The sequence below is a fragment of the Mustela lutreola genome, chromosome X (assembly GCF_030435805.1).
Source record: "Mustela lutreola isolate mMusLut2 chromosome X, mMusLut2.pri, whole genome shotgun sequence".
NCBI classification, from domain to species: Eukaryota; Metazoa; Chordata; class Mammalia; order Carnivora; family Mustelidae; genus Mustela; species Mustela lutreola.
In genome coordinates, this window is record NC_081308.1 from 127,677,459 (window position 1) to 127,695,792 (window position 18,334).

Below are 18,334 nucleotides of genomic sequence, written 5' to 3' on the forward strand. Positions count from 1 at the left end.
AACAGTTGCATTTTTGCACGGTGGGGCCTTGTCAAGATCAATCACCCTTCATCTCCCAGGGGCTTGCTGTACCTTCCTGGATGCAAGCAGTCCCTCTCCTATGTGAGCCATGGGCTTTAGAGCTGATGCAAAATACACACTGAAATTCCAGGGTCTGTTATTCCTGCTTTCTGCATTTACTATGCCAGGGACAAGCACAGCATTGGTAAATAAAACCAAAAAACCCTAGATCATTGATTTTGACAGATGTGACATTACTTTTTAATGGAAATGTTTAAAGCAATAATCAACAATAACTGAAAATAGATTTTGCACATTGAATTCCTCTCTATGTGATTAAATAAACACGCTCTGTTTTTTCAGCTTCTCAAGTTGTTTTATTCTGTGTTTACCTGAAGGAGTGGCATTTGTGGGTCCACTGGCCCCAGCCATCTGGGTTTTTAGGATGTGTGTTCAGTAACTCCGTGTCAGTCTTGGGACCATCAGATAATCCTGGTTGGTGCATTGGCTGCTCTCCATGGTGTACCGCTCTTAGCCCAGTCATGCTTTCATCAACTGAGCTTCTCATCTGAAGCAGAGATTGAACTGGGAGATCCAAGTTAAGGAAGAATGACAACTTATTCCCTCTTGCTGGGCCCTGGAAGCAAGAAGTAGTTGTGAGCTTATAAACATTTACAGATAAGCCTTCCTCGTGGCCCTCTTAAACACTGATTGGAAGTCCCCTCTTTAGGAGCCATTGGTACCTAGACCTTCATTTTGGCTTTGGTGTCTATAGCGATCTGCTAGGAACAGGACTGAACATCCTAACTGTCCCCATCCAAAGGCCTTCACTGGATGTGAATGACCTTTCATCCCCTCTGACCTCTGACAAGTTTCAAATCAGAAGTCACAGGAAGAAAAGGCCAGGTTGCCAATGACAATGCTCCAAGTCTCTTCCAGGAAAATCACGTGACTCTAAACAAGAGTTTCTCTTCAGAAACTGACACAGGGGGACAGCTGAGTCATCACCTTTTCATTATATTTCTTTCTCTCCCTCTGCCCTAGAGAAAGACAGGACATGCTGTGATGCTATACTCATCATGGCTTTCTCTTGGACCTTCCCCAGTTTGGGAAATAATCCTTGAAGTTGACCTTGGACACTGGAATGTTTCAGAACAGGGTTCAAATGGGATACAGTGTTCTGTACTTAGCATATGCATAAATATCCGTGTTGCAATGTGTTTCATTTTTCAAAGCTGGCTATCACTAACGCAATTGCCGCTCTGATCATCACAGATATGAAACCTGGTCCAGTTTTCCTTTGGGTCAAATGTGTCTTTGTGTGCTTCTTGGGACTTCGAGGACCCCTGAAAATGAGGAGTTAAACCTGGAATCAATTTTCATTTAAAGCTAAGGAGCAGTTATTCATGCTGTGCTGGCAGTTCAATGAAAGATCTAAAGATAGAGACCTTGCACTTCTCTTTCGATATAAGCAGCCTAATCAGTCTCAAATGTTTTCTTAACAAAGAAATTGTATTGACAGGTTTATTAAAATTGCTGTCTTTAAAGTTTTAAGCTGTCCACAATTTGACCTATTCCAAAGACTTCTAGAATGTGTGGTGGCCAAACTCCAGAGCTCCCTCCAACATATATCCGCAGAACCAGGTAAACGTCCACTTAACATTTCACTGACTGATGATCTTGTTGTTGGATATGCGCAGCTCTGGCCGTGCGTCATCATACTCCACCAGCAGGATGGTCTGAGGGGCCCTGGGCTCTCAGGCCCTGGCCATATCAGACTGGGATCAGAAGCAGCAGACTTTAGAATTACAAAGGCTGTAAAGAAATGGGTATTGTTCGAAACCACCTTCAGAGCATTTTAATTATTAATACCATCTTGTTATTAATGCGAATTAGATGGAAATGTTAGAGGACTTCATTTAGCTCCATAAGAAGTATAGAAAGTGAGTACTGTGATGGGAAATGTTGGGTCAGGGTCTAGGCTCAACTCTTGAGCCCAGCCAGAGCTTAGAGTGGTATTGATGCTTTAAAAACAGCAGAACAATTCAGATTTGCTTTGAGCACAAAGGCATTCTAATGAGTTGTGTCTGGATATGTTGTTGCAAGTAGCCCCCTTGTTCCTCATTTTATTTAACCGGATCTTTTTTTCTTTTTCTGCACCTCACACACGTTAACATATACAGAACAATTGTGTCTTCTCTCCACTTCTTAATTGTATTTTTTCGCTCAAGATTGTCATTACCTCACACACACATAGCTTGTTTTTAACCCAGGTTCTTGATTTGGGTTTTGTATTTGATCCAGTTTTACTTGTTTGTTTTTATTATTGTTGGGACAGCTCCATGACCAGGTCGTTCTCAGATCATATTGCAGATGAGCTGAACTCTATGGTAGCAGAAGTCTCGAATATTCTGGCCGCTTTGGGGGGATGTGTTCCTTATACCTGGGATGCCCCTTACACTTTCGAAACACAGTAGTCAGCTGAAACTCAAGCCCATGTTCACGTTTAAAGTTTGCTAATGAAAACAATGCAATGCATTTTGCTCCTGCTCTCAGACGGCTCTTGGGAAGCTGATGTGCTGTCGCGAAGGCATTCGTTTTGACAACAGACACTCTTCCCTGCTGTAATCGGTCCTCTTGTTTTAGCTACAGTTCTCCCTCATCATGCTGAACAAGTTGTTACCTCCCCGGGGTTTCTCTGTATTTCCATTTACTTTGTTATCAGCAGAAAGGCTGGGGAAGGCCCCCTTCAGCAATGACATCAACATGGCATACACAGCAAGAGAGGTCAGCCTGTCAAAGCCAGAGAAACAGCAGATGGATTAGGATGAAGCCAGGTGCAAAATAACTTTGATAGAGTCTCGTAATGTAAACAGTTTATCTTTCATTGCCTTTCGTTGAAACCCCCCACAAAATGACAGAGTTTGGGCAGTTAAGGCTGTGGAATATAGCTGAATAAAATCCGTACGTCGTCATACTCTATGCAGCAATTAGAGAATGAGAAGACATTTTAATTTATTCATTAAAGATAGGAAAGTAAATAGGATAACATAAGGTTAATAGAATAACATTGGCCTTCATATTCCCAAGATTGTGTTTCCCATTTGGCTGTATTAGCATAGAGACTAGATTAATAAGAAACTGCTTAGGGCTTGTATGATGTGATTTTTAATATGCTCCAGGCAAGTCTGTGACTGTTTAGAAACCCATGTGCTGATTTTTTCATTGTAATTAGCTCTTCTACTTTTAGTACCAAATATTTTGACTTGTAATCTCCATAGATTGCCTTTTTATTGTGATCTCAATAAAATGCTTAGAGCACACAGACATGCAGAGAATCACCTTGTTTTTACATGTGGTGCTTGTCACAGTTGATGACCAGATACTGGATAATGTCCACTACAGCTTATGAAGTATCCATCTCTGAGCATTCCAACTGCAAGCCACTGGCCCCTTTGCTTAGCTGAACACTCCCACAGAGAGTTGAACTCAGACATGGGTGAGGGTATGCTGCACACCCTAAGAGCCAACGAGAAGCAAAAATGGGTCTGACCTGTTATTTCAGAAAAGGTGAACCTCATGTAGAATAGGGAGCTATCTGCGAAGGCAGAGGCAGGGGTAGCAGCCACCTCTGGGAAGCGGAGGATCCCTAAGTTGACTTGAATTAAAGTTACCCTTGTCACTATCCCTGGGTTGGTCCAATCGTTTTCTTTCTCTTAGTCCCCTTCGTTGCTCCAGTTTGGGTCCCAGATCCATGCTTGGAGCCTGGAGGTCCTGGCTCAGTCATTCTCCAATAAACTCCAGACAGTGTACCACAGGTACCGGAAGTTTATTGGAAGTTTCCAAGTCTTGAATTTAACCAGGGTTCTAACATATACTAGAGCAATATGAACATCTCCAGTAAAAGCTGGGTAATAAAACACCACCCGTCTGAAAATGTGAGATTTTGAAATTCATGCGCTGGCTTTGCAAAATATACTGGGGCTTTGATTTAGGGACCAAGAAGGCTTTATTCGTCCCCGAAATATCTACCATCTGTTGGAAAAGGTACCAGGCAGGCTACAAACACCCATGACATTGTCCTGAATGGGAAACAGAATCTATCTTATTCCTAAACAGCCATATATATTTTTCCCTATTTATTTAGTAAAAGCAAAGAGCTTAGGCATTGTAAATACACAGAAGAGGTATCCAAATTTGAGATTAGCTACCAACCTAAGATTAACTATTCTGAATTCAAGTAGATGGACAGATAAAAAGCAGCAGACACTTCCAGAATCTATGGGATGGCATAACCCATATTTCACAGAGTACCACACAGGACTCTCCGGAACATCAGATAGAAACATTTATGAACTTGGTAATAAATCTTGTTTATTGCTAATGGAGGTAGGCTCAGGTTCCATATTTATCCCTGAGTCATATGTATATAGAGATACTACAGTACTTTATATGAATGTAGAATACCAGACCTTAAAATGACCATAGAGAGCCTTTGCTCCAGCTGCCTCATGTTACCAGTAAGTACACTGGGGCACAGAGAAGTCAGTTGGTATTTGGTGTTGTGAGATAATAGAAAATGTATATTGATATATTGGTCTTTGTGCCTGGTTCCTGTCATGGGACTCTTAAGACCCTTGTCATTTCCTAATTTGATAAGAGCACTAGGAGCATCTTTTGTTCTGACATTTGGTCTTTGACCCCAGTTCCTGATACAGGGCATGAAATCCCTTAGAATTTCCTGGGTGATAGGAGTGTTCTGAGGAGGTGATTCTGCATGGGCTCCTGGATGGGAGCTTCTCACCAAAAAGACCAAGTCATGACTAGAGGCTTGTAACTTTCAGCCCTCTTCTCCCACTCACCCCTGCCACACACACACACATTTCTCTGGAGAGGGGAGAGAGCCCAGAAACTGAATTAATAATTAATTGTACTTATGTGACAAAGCCTCCATAAAATCCCAATAGTGTAGATTTGGAAAGTTTCCAGGTGGGTGAACACACCCACATCCCAGGAGGGTGATGAACCCTGAGTCCACAAGTATAGAAGCTCTGACACTTAGGACCCATCCAGAACTCACCCTGTGTATCTCTTCACCTGGCTGTCCATCTCTCTCTTCAACCATGTCCTTCAATGAAGTGGTAGACATGAGTAAACTGTTGGCCCAAGTTCTGTCAGCCCCTCCAGCCAGTTAGTCGAACCTGAGAAGGGAGTCGTGGGAATATCTGGTTAATAGCTAATTGGTTAGAATGAAAGGTTACAACCTGGGCCTACCAGGAGTATCTGAAGTTGGAGCCAGTGTTGTGGGATGGAGCCCTTTGCCTCCAGAGTCTGACATCATCCCTAGGGAGAGCATGTCAGAAATGAGTGAAATTGTAGGATGCCCTGCCAGTGTGACACAGAACTGCTTGGTGTGGGGACAGCCCCTCACACATCTGGTGTTAGAAGTATTGCAAATGTGGTAGCAGTGTGAGAGGAAAGGAGATTCTCAGGTGGGAGACTAGTGGGTTTTCTAATACAGGTATATGGATAACGATGGCTATGGTGTGCTTACCTGGAGTATAACATGCTCTAAAGGGACAGAAAGCCTGAATACATTAGGATGTTCATGCTAAGGATGCATCATCAGTATTCACTCCCATGTAGGTTGTAGAATACTTTTATACCATTGGGTACCTACTATGCACTAAGAATATCCTTCCCATTTTCCTGGTCACATGTGGTAAGGAGAGCATCTCTATTAGGTATTGATCATCTCCCACCACAAGATACAGGTCCTTTTGCAAGGGGGGGGGCCTCTAGTACCAGGGGCAAGAAGGCTTGGATTGGTCAGGGAAGGGGGGGGAAGAAAATTCAAGTTTCAAACCCATACACCATGGGGGAACAGAGTAACCGAGTGCCTCTTACACTGACCCTTGTAATGGGGAGAATAAATAAGTCTTTATTTATAAGTCTTTGCATCTTCCCCCAAAGACTGTGCATTTTTCATTTAGTTACAACAGATCAAAACCTTAGTTAGAAACCAAATCGCCAGCTGACACATGGGTCTTGCTAAAGACACTTGACAGGCTCCTGTCAAACTCCACTCACGGGCCCAAGCAGGACCCACTCAGGGGCTGCTGTTTGGCCAGCACTGGCAGGGACTTGAACCTAGGTGGGTAAAGCTGAATAGGAATTCAGCGAGTGGTGGGAAACCATAAAGGACTCTGAGAAAGTCAGGGTGAAAGTGGAGCATCAACGTAAGACCGACAGTGTGGTGAAGGGGCAGTTACAGATGTCTGATGTCTAGGGGAGTGGTAATGAGGATGGAGTTAGGCACCCTGGACTCCTCATCCTCTCTGGGTGTGAAGATGAGTCTCAGGGGCCTTTGTGGCACCTCCAATCCAGACACATGCATCCTGGAGCTCAGCTTTGCCTCCTGCGTCCACAGCAGGGCTGAGACTGCTCAGACTCCATGCTCATTCCTCACTTGTTTATCTAGTCAGTGTTTATTAAGTGACTATTAGGTACAAGACGGGGTGCCCTCCACCTGGGATGAGTTTCCTCCAAGCTCTGCCAGTCAGGCCTACTTCATAGATGCATGGAACACAGCAAATTAAATTAAAATGGGAGAAGCGCAATACTCTAAGGAGAGGGAACATGGAAGTTCAGGGTTAAAACACCTGACATTTCCACATTTCCTTCCGGGTCTCTATCCAAAGGGGAAAATACAATAGGTGGTGTTTTCCTGAAGATTTCAGGCCCTATTTATGTAGTCCGAGATTCAGGCAGGCATCCAGGTGTTGGAAAAGACTGAGTCACATTTTCTCCTCTTAATCTGCAATTCTGACTCTGCATGTGTGTGCTCCCAGCTGAAACCCCAGCCTATAGGAGATAATATAAGCCTCTGGCTGTTCTACTTATTCCAGTGAAATCTATTTAAATGCTGTAATTAAGCAATTCATTTTTATATTTGGGCAAGTGTTCTCAGTATGTCTCTTTAATTGATTTAACCAGTTCTGTAGATTGATTTTAGACCATCTGAATACCCTAATGATGAGTTCATTTGTTAATAGAAGAGTTTTCCCTTCTGAACTTAAGCGACCAATACAATTTACCAATACTTATCATTAGGTTAAGGCATGGCTGTGTCTCACAGAACGGTCCTGTGAAAAGATAAAAAAAGACAAAACATAGAAACTCAAAAGCAATGGAATTGATTGTTCTTCTGTCTCATTTCCATAATGCCCAATGCGTAGTTATTTAAAATTATCTGAGTGATTGACTTCTTTTTTTTTAATCAAGAAATGTATTGATTAGACCCAATTTGAGTGTATCTGCTAGCAGAACACCAGGAAAAAAAACCTAGAAGCAGGCAAGGTAAAAGCTACAGAGAGCAATGCTCATAGAATCATATTTTTTGCTTGATTGACAGCATGATTACTGACTACGGAAAAAAGCAGCACCTGAATACATAGCCTTGTCAAATGATTCCACCACTACAATATGTCTAGGCCCTCTAAGTGCTCACCTCTACAGTATCAACAAAGAGGAAACATATTGTATTGGGTCTGTTTTCTGCCAATCTGGGAGCAAGGGGAAGGTATTATGGTAAGTCCAGATATCTTGGTTTAGGACATGCTTCTTAAAAACCCGAAAAGATCCTCTCATTTTTAAATTTTTTAAAGATTTATTTATTTATTTGAGAGAGAGAGGGAGAGAAAGCTCATGAGGAGGAGAGGAGCAGAAGGCGAGGAAGAGAAGGAATCTTAAGCAGACTCCCAGCTTGAGCATAGGGCCAGATGCAAGGCTCTATCCCAGGACCCCAAAATCATGACCTGAGCCTAAATCAAGAGTCAGACACTTAACCGACTGAGCCACCAGGTGGACCAAGAGTCTCTCATTTTAAAAAATAAATGTAGTATGTATGTTTGTTGGATTAGAATAACACTGGGACAGAATCAACAAAGAACTTTTTTAAAGTTAGATCCTTTTTTAGAAGATGTCAAACAAGTATATGTAGCATTTTCTCCCTAAAAACACATGATGTTATGTTTGCCATGGAGGATGGGACTCAAGAGACAGCAATTTTCTTTTCTTCCTTCTTTCTTTCCTTCTATTTTCTTATGACAGCTCTACAGTTTTTATGGTTCACATAATTCAGTATTGTCCCTGAATTGCTTGGACCTTGGTGGAACCAGAAATTTCTCTGCATAGAAGAAAGACAAGATCCTTCTTATTTTTAGGAAGACAGTTTTAATGAGTGAGCAACTGTGAGCAACTGTGAGCATGTCCTTAGCCACATCATCCCTCCTGAGGAAATAAATTTGCTGCTTAGCAGGATACCATGGATCGTACAAGGCTAGTAATAAGAGAAGAATCCGTTCATACACATTCCTTGGAATGAGAGAAGTGCATTCTCCCTTGGTATATAATTTTCCAAGATATCATATGACAGAGGAGGCTCACCTCAGGGCTTCTCAACCGCAGGGTCAAATGTTAGTGAAAAAGCAAAGCACAATCCTCCTGGAGTGAGATGTGAAAGGGGGGACCGCTGATGAAGAAATCACTGGAAAGGATGGAGGTTTCCTAGGCTTCCTTGTGGAGGAGGGGTGGGGGAGAAGGAGGGAGACAGAGAGATTTGAGAATATGCACCTGCCTTTGTGTCCCCATGACACCTCAGGTGCCCTGGCCTCTTGGCCACCAGCACCAGACCCGAAGAAGTTTCAGGCCAGAGGCCTGTGCAAAAGTACAGGGGTCTCTCCTGCTGGCCCAGACAGGTCAGGCTCTAAACATACCCAGATCTCTCTCGAGTAGGACTTTCCAGACAGAAGCATTCTATTTAGCCCAGAACTGCTCCTGACATGGAGAGAGGAACACAGTGGCTCCCAGAAGCCTGGTTGGAATAACTGTATGGGTTCAATAACATAACCCTGCCCAGAAGTCATCAAGCACATAAACTCTCTGGCCATGCAGATGTGTGCCCCAAAGCCCAAAAGCAGGCACAGTCCACACTGCATTTGCATGGCGCATGATGGTTTCTAGGGTGCCACCGTGGATGTTGGCTGCTCCCACCCACACTTGATATAGATGGGACAGGAATGATTATCTTCATTTTTTAAATGAGGAAACAGACTCAGAAGTGTCAGCCGCCTTGCTAACATCCTGATGATAGTAAGTGGCAAAGCTGGGAGCTGAACCCAAGTTTCTGAATTTCCCGCCCATCACTCTTTCCACTGTAGCCCACGGCCTTTCACCACAAACAGTGGAATCTGTTTTCTAGCATTTTAATTTATCATATCATCCTTTCTTATACTGGAGCTTCCTTAATGGTAAGATAAGTATCATGTTAGGGAAATGTGGCACAAAATAAGTAGAATATAGCTTTTAGAAAGCATATAGATGTTGCAAATTAAAGCGGCATGGGTGTTAACTATCTAGCCTCCATCTTCCAATCAGTTTAAATTACTTTAATGTATGTTTTTAAACTCAAAATGAGCTGTAATCCCAATATGCAACCCTCTTAATGTGTGGCAAATTACATGAGATCATTTCATTTTGATTCCCCTCCTTTTGCATGTTTCGGAACTTGGGCTGGTGTTTTCATGTCCCATTATCTCAAAAGAGGAATGTTCTTCTTGCATTTTTTTTAGACTACTTCTTAGACCTTAAAGGCATATATAGTTTTCCCACAGATAATTCACTTAACTTTCTCTCACAGTCGCTGAATTGAATAATTATAGCAGGCGGAACACAGTATCACATTAAAGCAGGAACAAAGAACGCACATTGTGAGCTCTGTCTCAGGTCTGGTGGCGACTCCCTGTAACCATTTAGCTTAGACATGAAAGGTGATGAGCACACAGGAGGATGATGTGAGCACGTCTGACTAAAGCGATTGGCTCTCTGGAATGGTCCCAAGTTAATTTCCAAAGAAAAGAGAACTTCTCAGCAGAGACATTTTCAATCAATAGCCAAGCAGCCCAGAAAACATTAATTTGAATGAAGTTATTTTCCTATGATGGCTGTATGAAAAGACATAGGTTTCAAAAAAACCTGGCCTTGGACATGATTATGTTCCTCCTGATCAGAGAAAACTAACTGGGTCTAACTGACAGTCCTGAAGCACAGAAAAGAGAAGACATTTTCAAAAACCATGTCACTGAATGAAAGCTAGGTTAAGCAATGTCACTGTGATTTCTCCCTCCCTGTCTTCTGCCAGTGGCATGCCCAGGCTATCACATTCTGTGTGCTTTCAAAGGAAACCCCTCGAACACCATGCTAGTGCCTTTACAATAACCAAAGTCTTCCAAGAACAGACCTGTTTGGATTGTAACAAACAAGGGAACATGGGTCCCTGTGATTTCCACAGTGACATGTCTTCATCTCACTACCATACGCCATTCCGAAACAGCGAGGAGTAGGGGAGAAAGGGTGATAGAGAAGGCAAGTGTGGGTGTGCACAGCTGGGCAGACTGGGCCCAGCCCGCCTCCACACCAGCGTCCACCTGTTCCTTCTCGCATCCGTTCCAGGGCCAGATCTGCTCAGAGACACACTTCTGTATCCTGACTACCTGTGAGATGTGACTTGGGCTGACCACACACATATTGCTTATTTTATCATTTTCACCTGCTACCTCCCGCTCTCGCTTCCTTGCTGCTCCACCGTTGGCCAAACTTCAACCTCAGGCACAGATGGTGAGAAGATGATTTTTGCCACTGAGAGCCAAAGAAAGTGCCCAAATATTAATGGATATTTACCTAGCAACAGAACCTGAGATTTAATAGAGAAGGACTTGAATTTCCAGTGCTAATCTCTAAGCTTGAGAAGTGTTTCATTTATTTAAAAAAATGGCTCCAGAGTGTCTTGAGCTGTTGTGAGTAGAAAGTCCGGAATACTTCCTTCCACACCGGTTACCCAGAATGCCAAGTCTGGTGTTACAAGGAGCTGCCATCGCCCACCTGCAGGATTCACAAATATAAAGGTCTCCAAACAGATGCTTCTTGAAAGGGTCTGAAGACCCCAGAGAGTACCAAGCTGCTGCTTAAATGCTCCCCATATTACACATTATTTCTATAGTCTGCAAAAGTCTAGGGGAGTACAAGTTTGGTCCTGATTACATAATTATGCTACAGAAGTATGAAAAAAATCATCGCTAAAACCCTCCAGGTGCTTAAACAGTTTGATAGAATGTAGCCATTCTGCCATCAGTGCCCCCAGCTGTGTTGCTTAGCAACATTTTAATTCCAGAAGAATCCAAGGAGATGCAATCCCTGTGGAGAGGGAAACAGAAATAAGAGGGCTGTTGACAGATGATCTGAGTTGTTTCTTCTAATATACTGTGAAGATCACTAGCTCTTTTCATGAATGATAAATGGACTGTACACAGATCAATGGGTTCAGCAATAAACTGGAGCCAGGCTCCGTGTCTAAGGTGACACAGGCCGAGAGGCCCAGAGGTTTCCTCATTTCAGTGATTTGGTGTGTGTTTTCTTAAAGGTTCCACCAGAGGAGATTGATCTGAGGGGTCGGTCATCCCTTGGCCTTTTGTAGTATACACTAATAAAAATCATTTTAGAAGTGGCTACTTTGGCCTTGCTCTCACCATGCAGGTGCAGCCAGGGGTCAGGAGTTGCTCAGGGTAAATGGGTCCCCACCACAAATCTGAAAGTCCTGGATGTGCCCATGACAACCCCCCCACCACGTACCTGCTTCCCCCCCCCCCCATCATAACAATCCAAGCAGGCCCACCCAGGGGCTAATATCTGAGTGCAAGGTGGAGAGAGGAATGAGTGCCTGTGTCTGAAAGCTGCACTTAGACAGGTACCCATGTGCCCCGGGAAAGGAAAATTGCTCCATGTCTCCAGTCTGCTTATCGTAAGCAGCCTGCTTCCGTTAGCTCCTTGTGTTTCGGAAGAGCAATTTATATTGCTTATTATTTTGGTAACTAGTTGTGAAGATTATGCCTGCTAATGTTGTCTAATTGCATTTTTTTCTTCTGTTTACAGGCTGTTGAAAAGGCAAAACCTAAGAATAATCCTGTAAAGTAAGTTATTTTTTTATTAGTTGGAAATTTTGATTTGAGTGGACTCCATGCACATGTCACAAAAGAGACCTTGAATTTTTAGTTCCTCTCTATTTATGATGATCAAGAAACCAAAACAAAGAAGGAGGAGGGACCACCAAAACACAAAACCCCAATCTCCAGTTGAGTAGGGATCAGCTTTTATTTTGATTTGATTTTTGCCTGTGATCCTGATGAGGCAGTGCCCCAGGTTGTGCCCAGTTTACATAAATTAATATGTGCCCTCCGTGAAGAGCTGCCACATACTATTATAATCCTATTCAGTGCATGGTACTTCAAGCCTTTGGGTCTTGCACATGCGAAAAAGATTATATTTTTAATTGCAAACCTTGGACCTATGACAGGGACTGAAATGGCTGAAAATGTGCCAAGTGATTTCCAGCCACGTGGGGAGGTTTGGCACCTTGGCATCAAGTCCTTGCTTCTCTGTTAATGAAAAGCTCATAAAAATATATTTAACCAAAGGCTTTTCTAACTAACAGAGAGCTGTTTCCAAGGCATTTTATGGGACACTCTTAAATTATAAACAAGCAACACAGCACTCTTTTAAATATAGTATATCTTAGATATCCCAACTCTTCCAGAAAGGAGACTTTCAAATTAAGAAGGATGTTTGTCTTATTGTTTGGGTTTGTGACATCTGATCGCAGTGTTATGCGGACTGGGCCCACCAGCCATGTGGCCTAGGGAAGCCCTGCTCTCCTTGCTGGGTTATCATAGGCCTTGCGATGTCACATCTCTAGAAACTCCGTGTTAATCTATGATGGCCGACTTCCATGGTAGTGGGTACCAAATGCAGAAGTAGGGAGTGCATTGGTTTTTAATTGTTTCTTAGAGAATGGATCAGCTAATACCAGTGACAAGGAGGCTGCTTTTCCAAGTCACCAGAGTAGTGTTTAGCCCACCATTATATCCAAACTCTAATTCATTTTTCCAAAAGGTTCTGTGTACTTTGTTTTTAAATTTAATTTTTCATAGGCTGCAGAATATACCGTATCAACTTTTGTAGTGTCTGGAGAAGCATCTGTAGTCTGGAGATATATTGTGCTCTAGTCATCCTATGGGAGTATTTCCGGTTGCTGAGTTTTTGTCTGGTTGTTTGATTGGGGTTGAAATCTCCCCTGCAGCCTGATTTCTTTTCTGTTTGTGCCCTGAAGGCTTCTCTACTGTACACCTGTGGTGGGATTAGAGGATGGTGCTAATGAGTCCAAGGCCAGGACTGCTGGTCCCTGGGTGGGCCATTAGCGATCTTCTTTCCCCTAGTCCAATTGCACCCTTTCCTCTAGTCCCCCCGTGTGCAAATGTTTGCCCTAGGTCACAAGGGATGGGGAAAGGGCTGGAGGCCCTCAGTGGGACAAACATCTCCAAGTTCAAGCCCTCCTGATAGGAAGTAAGTCCCAGGCTCCAACTTGGCATGCACAAGACAGCCCATTGGTAGTGTGTGGGGCTGCATAAAATCGGACTCTTGTGGCCTGGAAGTGGGACAAATTTTGTCTCTGTTCCTTGTGAGGATTTGACCCTACAGGTAATTATATTTTTTGTAAGCTCTGGTTAATTCACAATGCAGACTCTAATGTCAAGTGCTTTAAGGAATAGCATAAAGAGAAAACAGGAAAACTAGAAAAAACAAAGGATTAGTAATAGAATATGGAGCTTTTTACTTTTAAATAGACTTAAAAATCTGCTTAGTAATAAGCCTCAGTTGTGATCAACTGGTAGGTGTTTAGAATTGCCTTCTAATTGAATAAGGTGCCCTTCTCGGTGTGCATTTGGGTTTCCTATTGGACATGGCTCGTGATACCTACACCACCTGCCCAGCCACAACCACTGGGCACTTGAAGAAGAAGACCTCTTCAGGACCTCAGCTCAGGGACATAGATCCCAGTACACAGTTCATGAACACTGCCTGATAGCAAAGGAGAAGCAGGGTTTTTTGAAGTTTTATGTATAGTGGTCCTTTTATTATTTTGGATGTCTGACCGAGAATTTCACTTACACATGGTGCACTGAAACCCCAAATACATGCTTTCCTGAATGAATGATGAGGTAAACAAATTAGACACATCCCAGAGAGGAGTCCTTCCAGGAACTGGCCTAGAGGCTTAATGAGACTGGTGGTCCCACGCTAGAGTGTCAGATTGGAAGGGGCTATGTGTTGTAACTGATCAAGTCATCCATTCTCCTCCTATTCTTGACTCACACCATGTTGCTCCGGTTCATTCTCGCTGCTCTGCTTCTGATGGGTACCGGCTTGCTCTTGTATGTCAGAATTAACATTTGATTGTGCATACAACGAAAAATGTGTACGGGCTTGCTGGAAAAGTCGAGGTCTGGAGGCATTTGCAACTAAAGCCTGAACACAGAGTGGCACATATGATCATATGTGTGATTGGATGTCATCCTCTGGTGCAGAGTTTGGCAAATGGCGGCAGAAAGAAATCAAAAGAATTGTTTGTGACATGTGAAAATTATATGAAATTCAAATTTCAGGGTCTTTAAAAAAAGTTATATTGACACATGGCGACACTCATTTGTTTCCATATTGTCTGTGGCTCCTTTTGTACCATGGTGTCAGAGATTAGTGGCGACAGAGATTGTACAAATCACAAAGGTGAAACTATTTACTATCTGACCCATTACAGCAAGCCTTTGCTGGCTCCTACTCTCGTTGGTCAGGAAGAAAAAGGCACAGAGGTGAGCTTTTCCCTGACTGTAAGGGTTAAACTATCACCCCTCTCTCTCTCTTTTGTCATTTTAAACATAGAACAGGCATTCACCAAGCCCTTTTCCTGTGTTCTGGACTTTCTGGGGCTGATATACCACCCAGTTCTCATTCAGAGCAAAGAGATGGCTCTGAGTTTACTATCTTTGAAGTCATTCTGGATATGAGATCCATTGACAGTTCAGTGATGTATTCCAAGTTGTGAGTGGATGAATCGCTTCCAAAAGGCATATGCACATTCTTAAATTCTGTCACTTCCCAAGATCTAACTCAGGCTGAGCATACTTTCCATTAGAGCTATGGTAAATGATTCACAATATCCATTTAGTTTGCCTGTTTTCCTCTCTAAAGGTTTGCCTCCTCTTCCCTATTTCTCAGCCACTTGTTCAGTTTACTCTTAATACCTTCATGGTCGTAAGCCTCTTTCATCACAATAGGGAGACTGTGGTACACATTAATTACATGCCATATAAAGGAGAAATTAAATATATGCTTAGTGAATGTAAGCACATAATGTATCTGGATACACTAATGATTTTACCTTGGAACATTAAATATTACCTCTGAGAGTAAGAATCAAAATTGAATGTTCTTAAGATCAGTGATCAGGACAAGAGATGCTGGTGTATTTCTAAGTCTGCTGGAGCTGTGCAGGTATCCAATCTTGATTAGTTTGTTCAAACTGTGGCTCTTTAACATGTCAGAGAGACTTTCACTTGTATGTTAATGTTCTGCAGCAATTATCTTCAAGCTTTCATTGTGACAACAAGGCCTGAGAGATGTACAGATTTCTTCTACCATATGTGACTTATCACATACATTTTTTTTAAAAAACACATTTCTGTTATTAAGACATATGTGATAGTACACTTCTGCAAATGTGAATTGCTTTTGGCTAAAAGCCATGCACTAATAAGTTGAGTGGAATCTAACCAAGGTTGACATCTGTTACCAAAAGAGGGGGGGGAGGGGAGAGCAATCGAGAGAATGGTTGTCAAGCATAACATTCTTTCTTGCCTTTACACTTTAACAAAGTTAAACAACATGGTTGTTGTCTTTCGCAAATCAGGATCAGAACCCGCTCTGCTTAGGAAATTACAGCTTTATTTAGGAGCCAATCTATCTTACAGATATGGTGGTTTCATGATTGAAAATGACAAATAGCCACGAAGACTGTCCTGACACTGGTGTTTGTGCATTATTCATTTATTCATCCAATGAATATTTATGGAGAAGCTACAGTGTTCCGGGAACTGTGATAGATGCTGAGGGAATTAAAAAATAAATCTGACACAGGTCTTACCCTCGAGGAGTTTAGAGTCCAGTAGGAGAGATAAAATCAGTTTGTAAAGAACTAAATACAAGATAGAGATGTTTGTTAAGTAGGAAACAGATAAAGTATGAAGGAAGCTCTAAGGACAGAAAGCACTTCCAGTTAACGCTCTTGGAGAAGGTGGGGGTGGGAGGGACATTTTGCAATTGGAGTCCCTGTCTCCTGTGATGCTCTTGGAGCTGTGCAGGATATCACTGGAATCACCATATCTTCTAGAACCAAGGAGGCGAAGGATTTTATACTGTGTTCTGACAAACCCTCGTCCTATGGGATCATCTCCTTTAGGAATAAAAGGCTCCAGTCCCAGGGTTTGGCGTATGCTATCACATCCCTTTCCTGGACTGCTGCTATGCACTTTGAATAACGCAGGCTCAAAGAAGTCCTGTTTGGCCAGAGGATAGCCTTATCTGGCATAGGGCTTCATGGAATGCAGAACTGGATGTTCAGCTCCATGGGCAACACAATGACCACACGGGAGCCTGGTTGTTTGAGAACCCTAGGGCCTCATACCTTGCATCCCATCCCTAATAAGAATATTTGAAATGAGCAGCTGAATTACAAAGTCAACCATGGAAAGGAAAGAAATCTCCCAAGTCTGAAATGATAGAGTATCTCCCATGTCCCTTTTATGGTTTCACACTAAGTGATTTTCATGGATTGGGACTATGCTGAGGGGCAGTCCTCAGTGACGATAATGGACATTTTAGGGTTATGTCCCTCAGAGTGAGATCTGTGACCACCTGTTTCCTGGCATTGAGGCGCCCAGCCTGATACTCTCCCTACACTGAAAGTCTAAGCTGTCTTAAGTGGACTCTGGCCATTTTAAGGGTAAAGGAATTATAGCAATATGTTGTCCAGTAGCTATATTTAGATGTGGAAGGTTCCAACAGTCAGCTGCACAGCACAAATTTCTGGACATTCCCATTTCCATTGGCAATTGGAGTGGCATCATCTAGGCAGTCCCACACAAGGTAACCAAGACCCGGAGAGCAGACTGCTCAGAACTTAGAGGTGCCAGAAAATTCTCTTCACCTTGGATACTCTGCCTCTTTCTCATCACCTCTTAGGACACATACATTCGCTTTCAGACTTGTGGTTGGTTTTTAAAGTAATTTTAGCTAACTTTGCATAACAGCTTGTTTTCTGGGAGTATGACATCAAACATTTTACAGATTGCACAGAGCACTGGGTATTATACGTAAACATTGAATCGTGGGACACTACATCAAAAACTAATGATATGGTGACTAACATAATATCATAAAAAATAATAATAAATAAGGCAAAACAAACAAACAAACAAAAAATGTTTCCAGAAGTAATAAATCGGGAAGCTTTCAGGCACTTGGACAGTTAGGCCAACTTCACTTATGGTAACTTTATATTGATAAGGAAGAGTTTCTTCAATACCCCAAGCACATTGGTTTGTCTCATTAGCATCATTGATCTTTGCAAAAGCATTAGTGCCTTTTCTTATGATAAAATGAAAGTAGAAAGCACACATCTATTGGTGAAGCAAAGGGACCTCACACAAGCCAGCAAATGTGGGATCAAACCACTTTAAAGGAAGTAAAGTCACTTTTTAAACAACAGCATTCATAAAATACTTCTTTATCCCATCCTTCATAGAGTACTGTCTTACTTTCTAACTCTATGCTTCTTATCATGTGCTGCCTAGACAAGAACAGACAATTGTTTCATCCATTTACATGGTCCAACCCATCACATAGCTGATCTGCTGGAAATTCAAGCAAGCCATGTGCATGTGTTCTTTTGACAAACATGAATTGTTCCAGGCTCAGTTGATGGGAAGATGAGTAAGGTACAGTGTCTGCTCTGAAGGTCCCCACGCTGTCCTAAGGAAATGCAGCCCTTACTGCACTACAGAATAGACAGGGTCTGCAGATAATGCAGAGGAAAGCATTCCACAAGGCACAGACAAAGGAAAGAACATCTGCTTGGAGTGAGCTCCCGCTCACTCCACAGGGGTCCCCAGGTGAATAGAGCCGATGAAGCCATTTAAGAGAGCAGAACAACACTAGCCAAGGGCCTGAAGGGAAGAAAGCAGAGACTGTGTTGGGAGCTGTGTCCGGTAGGGAAGAAAGCAGAGACTGTGTTGGGAGCTGTGTCCGGTAGGTATGGGAAGGCAAGGAGGGGGGTCACTTCTTTTTTCAGTGCAAGGAAACACGTTTGGGGCTTGCAGGAGAGAGAAGG

At 42.7% G+C, this 18,334-nt stretch overlaps 1 protein-coding gene across 1 annotated transcript in view; it reads left to right on the forward strand.

Moving 5' to 3' along the window:
- Window positions 1-18,334, forward strand: part of AFF2 (ALF transcription elongation factor 2) — a 465,549-nt gene that overhangs the window by 362,445 nt on the left and 84,770 nt on the right. The window contains exon 8 of the mRNA XM_059157826.1: window positions 11,989-12,026. Within this exon, the coding sequence (XP_059013809.1) occupies window positions 11,989-12,026 (38 nt within the window). The remainder of the gene's footprint in view (window positions 1-11,988; window positions 12,027-18,334) is intronic.